Here is a 12,178-nt window from a genome sequence, read left to right as displayed (position 1 = left end):
AAGTTGTTGAACCACAGCATACATTATCCTTCTTGTCTCTCTTTTTCGTAATAACAACACTGCAGCACATTTCTGATTCTGAGTCGTAGCTCTTGCCTGCACAACATCTTGCATTCTTTCCACCCTTGGCTGGCTCCACAAACAATCCGTCGCAACAGATCTCGGTGTTCGTATCAATAGTAGTGTTACCACAGCAGGCATTGTCTTCCTTTGATGTTTTTGTTACAACAACATTATCGCAGCAAACGCTTTTTGACTGGTCATAACTAATACGTAAACAGCATCTAGTGTTATCACCATAAGACACTTGTGGCGTGTCGATGCAACATACTTCCTGTCTGGTGTCGAACGTTGTTTTTCCACAGCAGCAATTGTCGTTCTTATTTCTCTTCATCGTAATTGATAGGTCACAACATGAAGCTTTGGTTTCGTCATAGCTGGTTCTTCCACAACATTTCGACATACTATTTGCAGCTGGTTGAGGATTACCATCGCAACATATTTCACTGTTTGCATCGATTGTCGAATTGCCGCAGCAAGTGACGTCATTTTTATTTTTCTTTGACCTGATAACACCTTCACAACAAATAAAAGCAGCCAGTTCGTATGATTTGTCATCGCAACAGTCGTAGGTCGCAATGTTTCCAAGTCTTGGGTTGCCTTTACAGCAAATTTCTTTATTAGTATTCATAGTAGAACTACCACAAGGGGCGTCGTCATCTTTGTTCCTCTTTTTGATTAGCAAACCATTGTAGCACAGATATTCTTCAGGATTATAACTAACAAGACCGCAACACAGTGTAACGTCTCCTCTCCTTGGTTGAGGCTGAATACCGGCACAGCATACTTCAGTATTTGTATTGAACGTAGCATTTCCACAACAACAGTTATCGTCGTCACTATCCTTCTTTCGAACGACTTCGTCACAGCAAATTTCGCTTGCTGAATTGTAACTTACCATTCCACAACATCTAGCGAATTCCCCACCCTTCGCTGGCTGAACATTGAATCCATCGCAACAAATTTCATCGCTCGACCTCATGGTTGTTTCGCCACAACACCTATCATCCTTTGGATCTGTTTTGTTCACAACTTTGTTGTTACAACATAATTGTTTTTCCTTGTCAAAACTTATTCTGAGACAACAGCCGGTAAATTCTCCGTAAGATGGTTGTGGTACTCCATCACAACACACCTCTTTAGCAGCATTTACCGATGTGTCACCACAGCAAACATCATCCTCAGACTTCCTTTTTTTTCTTACCATACTATTGCAACAAAGTTCATTTTCAATATCGTAACTAACTGATCCGCAACATGAAGTCATATCTTCTCCGCCTTTCAATGGCTGCGGGGTTTCGAGACAACAAATCTGTTTTCTTGCGTTGTACGTTTTGTTTCCACAACAGCCATCGTCTATTCTATCAGATTTCACTAATAAAATGTTTCTTTCATAGCAACATAGGTGTTTATCAGCGTCGTAGCTGACCTGATTACAACATTTCGTGTTGGCTCCATAAAATGGCTGTGGTTTTCCTTCGCAGCACACTTCTTTAGAAGTATCCATTGTTGTTGAACCACAGCAACAGTTATCGTTTGCATTCCTCTTTGGAACAAGATCAGTTCCATCGCAACACATGTGTTTTGTTTCATCATAACTCTTTTCAAGACAACATCTTGTAGACTTGCCGTAAGATGGTTGTGGAATACCTTTGCAGCAAACTTCACTTTGAATATTCATCGTTGTATCCCCACAACACCAGTCATCAGTCTTGCTTCTCTTCTTTACTAACGTCAATTCACAGCAAACATAATCATCCGTATTGTAAGCCTTTCTTCCACAGCAGTTCCAGTTTCCGCTTTTCGTTATTGATTGTGGAACGCCATCACAACAAATTTCTGTGGCTGTGTTCATTGTTGTGTTTCCACAGCAACAGTCGTCAGCGTCGGCTCTTTTCTGTCGTATTAATCCTTCACAGCAAATTTCCTTTACCAAGTTAAAGCTATTGTCTTCACAACAGTCGGATAACAGTCCATTTGGACGTGTGCGTGGAATGCCGTAACAACATACTTCTGCTTCAGCGACCATAGTTGTATTACCGCAGAGAGCATCATCAGCAGCATTTCGTTTCTTTATTAGTTTTCCGTCGTAACATATGTATTCAGCTGGATTGAAGCTCTCTAAACTGCAACACTGTGTATTTGTTCCACGTAATGGCTGAGGAGTCGTTCCTCTGCAGCAGATTTCTTTGTCGGGATTGAATGTAAATTGAATTCCGCAACAGCAAGTATCGTCTTTACTTCGTTTCTTCCTGATCCCTTTATCACAGCATAGTTCTGTTGTTGAGTCATAGCTTTCTTTGTGACAACATCTGGTTAACTGACCTTTCATTGGAGCGGGCGTGTCCAAACAGCATACTTCAGTTCGGGTGTTCATTGTCGTATTACCGCATCTCCAGTTATCTTCCGGTGTTCTCTTTTTAAGCAATTCGGTACCAGAACAGAGCATTTCTCTTGGATTATAGCTTGTACTCAAACAGCATTTTGTGTCAGCACCGTATCTTGGCTGCGGATTCCCATTACAACAAATACTTTTCACGGCATCAACTGTAGTATTTCCACAACAACAATCATCGTTCTGGGCAGCCTTTACAACTATTTTACCTTCACAACATAATTCTTTCATTGTATTTATACTCTTATCAGCGCAACATGTAGTAAATTTATCTCCTCCAACTAATGGCTGAGGTTTACCCTCGCAACACGTTTCTACAGAGGCATCCATTGTTGTCGGTCCACAACATGAATTATCCTTTGTACTTCGCTTCTGCCTTACTTCTTCACCACAACACACAGATTTATCACTATCATAGGTAACAATTCCACAGCATTTTGTAGATGGACCATAATTTTTTCCTGGAACGCCAATACAACAGAAATGCAACTCAGTATTGTACGTTGTGTTTCCGCAACACCAGTTATCGTTTGCATTCACTTTATTTCGAACCAATTTACCATCGCAGCATATCTGTTTCGAAGGATCGAAGCTATTAATGCCACAACACTGCGTTTCCTTTCCGGCAACAGCCTTCGCTGGCATGCCATTGCAACAAACCTCGGTTTGAGTGTTGATAGAAGTATCACCACAACAACAGTTGTCCTCATTATTCTTTTTCTTCCTGATCATTTTCTTACAACATAAGTGCGTTTTTGTATCGTAACTTAGTATACCACAGCAGTCGGTATTCGGTCCACCAACCAACGGCTGGGGATTTCCTTCACAGCAAATTTCGGTTGTTGCACTTACGGTAGTGTTTCCGCAACAACAATCGTCTTGCTCTTGTTTCTTCACCCTTAGTTGTTCGTTACAGCACACATGTTTGCGTGTATCGAAACTTACTGCACCGCAGCATGACGTGTATTCACCGCCAACGAGTCTCTGCACAAAACCTCTGCAGCAAATATCTTGCTTGGAATTCATCGACAGGTTACCACAGCAACAGTCATCGTCCGGTTTCTCTTTCTTTATAAGCTTCTCTTCACAACATAAATGTACTCTAGGATCATAACTTACGTCACCGCAGCACATCGTGTTGTCGCCACCTACTCGAGTCCGTGGGAATTTGCCTTCACAGCATATCTGTGATCTGCTGTTCATTGTTGTGTTACCGCAGCACACGTTGTCGTCATTATTGACTTTTTTGAACAAAACTTGATCACAGCATAAGTTACTAAGAGAATCATAGCTAACCTTTCCACAGCATCGAGTTCTATTTCCACCTTTAGCAGGTTGTGGAACTGAACCATCGCAACAAACCTCAGTCCTTGTATCGAAAGTTGTCGCACCGCAGCAGCAATTATCGTTAGAATTTCGGAGTTTCCGGAGACCTCCATCGCAACAGATATGTGTGGATGGGTTGAAGCTATTGGCACCACAACATCGGGAAGAGATTCCTCCAAAAGCTTCCTTTGGCTCTCCCAAACAGCATACTTGAGTCTTTGCATTCATCGTTGTTTTACCACAAAATGCATCATCGCCGGGTTTAGCTTTCTTTCTTATTTCTAAATTAAAGCAAAGTTCGTCTGCAATAGAATAGCTTCTTGGCCCACAGCAGCCAGTATTGGCCCCACCAAGCATTTTTTGAGGCTGTTCTTCACAACATATTTCCGTTTCAGTATTAAATGTTGTATTGCCACATATGCAGTTGTCATTTTTATTTCTTTTTAGCACTAGATATTGTCCGTTACAGAAATATACGCTTGGATCATATGATTCTTCGTGACAGCATTGTGTGCGCTCACCGCCTGTCTTCTTTTTTGGATTACCTTCACAACAAACTTCATTGTTTGAGTCATATGTTGTGCCGCCACAGCATAAGTCATCTGAAGGATTCCTCTTTTTTGTTGGATTAGTTCCGTTACAGCAACTCATTTCTTTTATGTTGTAACTAACACGACCACAACAACGGCTGTTTTTTCCATATGATGGTTGTGGTGTGTCACCATGGCAACAAACCATTGTTTTTGTATTAAAAGTGGTATTTCCGCACACCCAGTCATCCTCTTCTCGGACTTTGACGTATATTTTTCCATCAAAACAAATTTCAGTTTTAGAATTATATACTACCTTCAAGCAACATTTTGCGTACTTACCGCCCTTAGCTGGCTGTGGAACACCATCGCAACAAATTTCGGTTGCAGAATCGAAAGTTGTACTACCACAGCAATAATCATCCTTTCGGTCTCTCTTCTTTCGTATTTGGGCATCACAACAAACTTCATCATTTACTACATAGCTCTTTGCCATGCAGCACTTATATGTATTCATGTTTCCAGGCTGTGGTGTATTATCGCAGCAAATTTGCTTAGCTGTATTTATAGTTGTTTTTCCGCAACAACAGTCATCATCCTTGTTTGCTTTTTCTACCAATTTACCATCACAACAAATTTGCTTTTCTGAGTCAAAACTTACATCACCACAACATTTCGTATTAGTACCATAATTCTTCTGTGGCATTTTACCATTACAACAAACCTCGTTGACACTGTTAAAAGTTGTTGAGCCGCAGCATACATTATCCTTCTTGTCTCTCTTTTTCGTAATAACACCACTGCAGCACATTTCTGATTCTGAGTCGTAGCTCTTGCCTGCACAACATCTTGCATTCTTTCCACCCTTGGCTGGCTCCACAAACAACCCGTCGCAACAGATCTCGGTGTTCGTATCAATAGTAGTGTTTCCACAGCAGGCATTGTCTTCCTTTGACGTTTTTGTAACAACAACATTATCGCAGCAAACGCTTTTTGACTGGTCATAACTAACACGTAAACAGCATCTAGTGTTATCACCATAAGACACTTGTGGCGTGTCGATGCAACATACCTCCTGTCTGGTGTCGTACGTTGTTTTTCCACAGCAGCAATTGTCGTTCTTATTTCTCTTCATCGTAATTGATAGGTCACAACATGATGCTTTGGTTTCGTCATAGCTGGTTCTTCCACAACATTTCGACATACTATTTGCAGCTGGTTGAGGATTACCATCGCAACATAATTCGCTGTTTGCATCGATTGTCGAATTGCCGCAGCAAGTGACGTCATTTTTATTTTTCTTTGACCTGATAACACCTTCACAACAAATAAAAGCAGCCAGTTCGTATGATTTGTCATCGCAACAGTCAGAGGTTGCAATGTTTCCAAGTCTTGGGTTGCCTTTACAGCAAATTTCTTTATTAGTATTCATAGTAGAACTTCCACAAGGGGCGTCGTCATCTTTGTTCCTCTTTTTAATAAGCTGACCATTGTAGCAAAGATATTCTTCAGGATTATAACTAACAAGACCGCAACACAGTGTAACATCTCCTCTCCTTGGTTGAGGCTGAATGCCGGCACAGCAGACTTCAGTATTTGTATTGAACGTAGCATTTCCACAACAGCAGTTATCGTCGTCACTATCCTTCTTTCGAACGACTTCGTCACAGCAAATTTCGCTAGCAGAATTATAACTTACCATTCCACAACATCTAGCAAATTCCCCACCCTTTGCTGGCTGAACATTGAATCCATCGCAACAAATTTCATCGCTCGACCTCATGGTAGTTTGGCCACAACATCTATCATCCATTGGATCTGTTTTGTTCACAACTTTATTGTTACAACATAATTGTTTTTCCTTGTCAAAACTTATTCTGAGACAACAGCCAGTAAATTCTCCGTAAGATGGCTGTGGAACTCCATCACAACATACCTCCTTAGCAGCATTTACCGATGTGTCACCACAGCAAACATCATCTTCGGACTTCCTCTTCTTCCTCACCATACTATTGCAGCAAAGTTCATTTTCAATATCGTAACTAACTGATCCGCAACATGAAGTCATATCTTCTCCTCCCTTCAATGGCTGTGGGGTTTCGAGACAACAAATCTGTTTTCTTGCATTGTACGTTTTGTTTCCACAACAGCCATCATCCATTCTGTCAGATTTCACTAATAAAACGTTTCTTTCGTAGCAACATAGGTGTTTATCGGCGTCGTAGCTGACTTGATTACAACATTTCGTGTTGGCTCCATAAATTGGCTGCGGTTTTCCTTCACAGCATACTTCTTTAGAAGTATCCATTGTTGTTGAACCACAGCAGCAGTTATCGTTTGCATTCCTCTTTGAAACAAGATCAGTTCCATCACAACACATGTGTTTTGTTTCATCATAACTCTTTTCAAGACAACATCTTGTAGACTTGCCGTAAGATGGTTGTGGAACACCTTTGCAGCACACTTCACTTTGACTGTTCATTGTTGTATTCCCACAACACAAGTCATCATTCTTACTTTTCTTCTTGACCAAAGTCAGTTCACAGCAAATATTCTCATCCATGTTGTAAGCCTTTCTTCCACAGCAGTTCCAGTTTCCACTTTTTGTTATTGGTTGCGGAACGCCATCACAACAAATTTCTGTGGCTGTGTTCATTGTTGTGTTTCCACAGCAACAGTCGTCAGCGTCGGCTCTTTTCTGTCGTATTAATCCTTCACAGCAAATTTCCTTTACCAAGTTAAAGCTCTTGTCTTCACAACAATCGGATAATAGTCCATTTGGACGTGTGCGTGGAATACCATAACAACATATTTCTGCTTCAGCGCCCATAGTTGTATTTCCACAGATGGTATTATCAGCAGCATTTCGTTTCTTTATTAATTTTCCGTCGTAACATATGTATTCAGCTGGATTAAAGCTCTCTAAATTGCAACACTGTGTATTTGTGCCACGTAATGGCTGAGGAGTCGTTCCTCTGCAGCAGATTTCTTCGTCGGGATTAAATGTAAATTGGGTCCCGCAACAGCAAGTATCGTCTTTACTTCGTTTCTTCCTGATGCCTTTGTCACAACATAGTTCTGTAGTTGAATCATAGCTTTCTTTGTGACAACATCTTGTTATCTGTCCTTTCATTGGAACGGGCGTGTCCAAGCAACAAACTTCAGTTCGGGTGTTCATTGTCGTGATCCCGCATCTCCAGTTATCTTCCGGTGTTCTCTTTTTAAGCAATTCGGTACCAGAACACAGCATTTCTCTAGGATTATAACTTGTTCCTAAACAGCATTTAGTGTCAGCGCCGTATCTTGGCTGCGGGTTCCCATTACAACAAATGCTTTTCACGGCATCAACTGTAGTATTTCCACAACAACAATCATCGTTCTGGGCAGCCTTGACAACTATTTTGCCTTCACAGCACAATTCTTTTATTGTGTTCATACTCTTATCACCACAACAAGTAGTGAATTTATCACCTCCAACTAATGGCTGAGGTTTACCCTCGCAACATGTTTCTGAAGAGGCATCCATTGTTGTTGGCCCACAACAGCAATCATCCTTTGTATTCCGTTTCTGCCTTACTTCGCCATCACAACATATAAATTTGTCACTATCATAGGTAACAATACCACAGCACCTTGTAGAAGGGCCATAATTTTTGCCTGGGACTCCGAGACAACAGAACTGCGTCTCAGTATTGTATGTTGTATTACCACAGCAGCAATTGTCGGCACTGCTTACCTTCTTTAGCAAGAAATTTCCATCGCAACAGATATGCTGGACGGGGTCGTAACTGTCTGTGCCGCAGCAAAGTGTATTTTTACCGGCAACCGCAGGTTCCGGGACGCCATTGCAGCAGTATTCGGTTTTTGTGTCCATCGTCGTGTCACCACATACCCAATTATCGCTGTTCTTTCGCTTCTTACGAATTCCATTTTCGTGGCAGATTTCCTTTTCAGAATCATAGCTTACACTTCCGCAACACTTTGAATAAGCTCCGTTAGTTATTGGTTGAGGCACGTCGTTGCAACATAACTCTGATTTGCCATCTATCGTTGTTGAACCACAGCAACAATCGTCTCTGTCGTTCTTCTTCTTTCTGACCTCACCAGCACAGCAAACCTCTTTAACCACATCAAAGCTTTTCGTTCTACAGCAATCAGAATTCGTGCCGCCGTTTTGGGGTACACCTTCGCAGCATATTTCTCTATTGGTGTTAATTGTTGTGTTTCCACAGCAACAATCGTCTTCTGATGCACGTTTCTGCACTAGTTTACCGTCACAACAAAGATATTTCGCGTGGTCATAACTTTCGTATCCGCAACATTTAGTGTTATCGCCACGCATTGGCTGCGGAGTGGTTCCCTGGCAACACACTTCCTTGAACGAGTTGAAAGTTGTTTTACCACAACACCAATTGTCGTTTGGATCTCTTTTTTTCTGAGGCTTATCTGTGTCACAACAAACTTGTGTGTCGGGATCATAGCTTGTCTTTCCACAACAAGCATGGAATTTACCGCCTGGAGCTGGTTGCGGGGTATCTAGACAACATACTTCTTCATTACTATTCAGTGTTGTTACACCGCAGCAACAGTCGTCCTTTTTGTTTCTTTTTGTACGTATAACGTTATCGCAACACATTTCAACTTCTGCGTCGTAGCCCTTGTCAGCACAACACTTTGGCATGCTACCTTTTCTGTTGCTTACCCTACCTAGACAGCAAAGTTGAGCTGCAGCTTCGTAAGTTGTATTTCCACAGCATGTATCGTCGCCATTATTAGCTTTGTCTCGTATCGATCTATCGCAACACACAGATTTTTGCGTGTTGTAACTTTCAGCTCCGCAACAAGAAGTGTATTTCAAACCACCAAGCCGTGGTTTTGGTCTACCCTCACAACATATTTCAGTGTTTGCATTCATTGACGTTGAGCCGCAGCAAGCATCATCCTTGGGATCTTTCTTGTCTACCAATTTTAAGTCACAGCATACTTTCTTACTGGGATCATAACTGACCCTTCCACAGCACATTGTGGCATCACCGGCGTATTTGGTATCGGGATTACCATTACAACAAATTTGTGAAGTCATGTCTATTGTCGTGTCACCGCAACACCAGTTGTCATTTTTATTTTTCTTCTTTCGTAGACTTAGGCCATCACAGCAGACATGCTCGTCAGGGTTGTAGCTCGTTTTGTCACAACATTTGGTTTCCAATCCTTTAAGCATTGGTTGCGGAACGCCGTTACAGCAGACCTGCGTATTTGTGTTTATAGTCGTATTTCCACAACAACAGTTGTCTCCCTTGTTTGCTTTCTTGCGGATTCCTCCGAGACAGCAAATTTCTGACTCAGAATCGTATGTCTGTTGTCCACAGCACTGTGAAAAATCGCCGTTCTTCATTGGCTGAGCAATTCCGTCACAACACATATCTCTCTTTGAGTTTGCAGTCATTTTTCCACAACAAAAATCATCTATACCATTAGACTTCGAACGAATTTCCATATTCTCGCAACATATAGCAGCGTCTGTATCGTAACTCTTTTTTCCACAGCAGTCAGTGTTGCCATATTTAGTGCTTGGGTTACCATCGCAGCAAACTTCCGAATTAGAATTCATTGTAGTCTCGCCGCAAACACGGTCATCGTCGGCCTTACGTTTCTTTTTTAAACCATTTTCAATACAGAGATATATAGTGGTGTCGTAACTCACTGGGCCGCAGCAAAGCGTTGGATTGTTATACAACTGCTGAGGTGTTGTTCCTTGACAACATATTTTGTTCTTGGTGTTAAAGGTAGTATTGCCGCAGCAACAGTCGTCGTCCTTGCTCATTTTCATAAATATTTCGCCATCGCAACACATCTGAGATTCAGGGTTGTAACTTCTCTTTCCACAGCATTTCATCTTCAGTGCGCCAACTGGAGCCGGCTGAACTGTATTGTCACAGCATATTTCCTTAACAGTATTCATCGGTTGCATATTACAACAGCAGTTGTCCCCTGTGTCCCTCTTCTTAATAAGTTTATCGTCACAGCAAAGAACGTTTGCAGAATCGTAACTTTCCTTTCCACAGCATCTAGTGAATTCTCCGTATGACTTCTGAGGTATACCTGAACAACAGAACCCTGTCTCAGAATTGTATGTTGTCGAACCACAACAGCTGTCGTCATTCTTTCCGACTTTTTTGGTTACCACGCCATTGCAACATAAATCGGAAGTTGTACTATAACTAACAGTTCCACAACAAGAGCTCATGTCTCCATAATTCTTATTTGGTACACCTTCGCAGCACATTTCAGTTTTAGAATTAATTGTTTGGTTTCCACAACAACTGTCATCATTTTTATCATCCTTCTTAAGGATACTATTATCTGCGCAGCAAACTTGATTGTCTGCGTTGTAACTCCTTTCGCCGCAGCATTTTGATGTTCCGCCCTGGAATAACGGTTGTGGCTTTCCAAGACAGCATATCTGGGTGTTTGTATTGAAGGTTGTCTTTCCACAACAGCAGTTGTCACCTGGAACGTTCATCGGAACAAGCATGTCGCCATCGCAACAAATAAGTTTACTAGAGTCGTAACTTTGATCTTGACAACACTTAGTTGCTGGTCCTTGTTTAGGTTGTGGCGTTAGAAAACAGCATACCTCCGTGTTAGTATTCATAGTTGTATCTCCGCATATCCAGTTATCATCTACATTTCTTTTCTTGCGAAGTTCTCCAAACACACATATGTACTGTCTTTGGTCAAAGCTTGTCTGCCCACAACATTTTGTGAATTTGTCACCTACCAACGGTTGTGGTACACCTTCACAACATATTTCTTTTTCTGTGTTCATCGTGGTATTTCCACAGCAACAGTTGTCCTCCACCTTGGCTTTTTTGCGAATTGTACCATCGCAACACATATGTGTTCGGGAATCATATCCGAGGTTACCACAGCAAAGACCGTACCTTGGATCTGGGACCTTTTGGGCATTCCCCACGCAGCATATCTCAGTTTTAGTATCAAAGGTTGTTGGCCCGCAGCATGCATTGTCCTCAGGATCCTTCTTGTCTTGCAGTTTACCGTTTCCGCAACAGACTGTCTTTGTCATATCATAGCTTGTATCCCTACAGCATGCAGTTTCACCTTTGTACAAGGGTTGAGCTCTTCCTTCACAACAAATCTGTGTGTTGGTATTCATTGTTGATTTACCACAGCACCAGTTGTCACCATCATTGGTTATTTTGGAGAGGTTGCCGTCGCAGCAAACGTACTTCGATGGATCGAAGCTGGTTTGACCGCAACACTGGGTCTTATCTCCAGCCACACGGTTTTGGGGTTTTCCGTCGCAACAAATTTCTTTTACCGCGTTAAATGAATCTTTGGGTCCACAGCAACAGTCATCACCAGTTTTTGACTTCTTCCGTATTTCACCGTCACAGCATATTTCAGCAGCTGAGTTGTACGGCTTGTTCTGGCAACATTGGTCTGCGCCATTTTTACCTGAATCATATACCTTGCCACCACAACAGATAGAAGCTGTAACATCATATGAAACAGTACCACAGAATCGAGTACCAGATCCATACATTTTTCCAGGAACCCCAAGATAGCAGACTTCAGTCTTGGAATCAAATGTAGTGTTACCACAGCATAAATCATCGGCACCATTACGTTTATCGATTATTTTACCACCACAACACAGAGATTTTTTGGTGTCAAAACTGACCTTTCCACAACATCTCGTTTCCACCTTCGCCTGCAATTTTCTGAACGGTGTCCTCACAACAGATAAAGTTTGATGAATCAAAGCTGGTGCTTCCGCAGCATTGTGTACCTCGAACGTAAATGGTTTGCACGTTGCCCTTACAACAAATAGATTTTGATGTCG

At 41.8% G+C, this 12,178-nt stretch overlaps 1 protein-coding gene across 1 annotated transcript; it reads right to left on the bottom strand.

Annotated features, from left to right (window-relative positions):
* Nucleotides 1-779: 779 nt before the first annotated feature.
* Nucleotides 780-11,878, bottom strand: LOC127831562 (uncharacterized). The gene is made up of 8 exons (XM_052356543.1): nt 11,093-11,878; nt 9,412-9,709; nt 6,829-7,023; nt 5,619-5,898; nt 5,121-5,318; nt 3,232-4,448; nt 2,821-2,916; nt 780-826 (listed from the first exon to the last, which is right to left on the bottom strand). Exons 1-8 carry the CDS (start codon nt 11,876-11,878, stop codon nt 780-782), a joined length of 3,117 nt encoding a protein of 1,038 aa, XP_052212503.1.
* Between the last annotated feature and the right edge of the window lie 300 nt (nt 11,879-12,178).

This window comes from Dreissena polymorpha, chromosome 5, assembly GCF_020536995.1.
Source record: "Dreissena polymorpha isolate Duluth1 chromosome 5, UMN_Dpol_1.0, whole genome shotgun sequence".
In the NCBI taxonomy this organism is placed as follows: Eukaryota; Metazoa; Mollusca; class Bivalvia; order Myida; family Dreissenidae; genus Dreissena; species Dreissena polymorpha.
The sequence above is the reverse complement of the archived record's forward strand: the minus strand, read 5'-3'. Positions and strand labels throughout refer to the sequence as shown.

Coding starts and splice junctions, on each gene's coding strand:
- LOC127831562 (XM_052356543.1), bottom strand. CDS start 11,878: ATGTATGGATCTGGTACTCGATTCTGTGGTACTGTTTCATATGATGTT. Junction 5,319..5,618: donor TGTTGTGAAGGTGTTATCAG/GTCAAAGAAAAA, acceptor TTTACGTGTTAG/TTATGACCAGTCAAAAAGCG. Junction 827..2,820: donor AGAAGTAAGGCAGAAGCGAA/GTACAAAGGATA, acceptor GCCGGTATTCAG/CCTCAACCAAGGAGAGGAGA.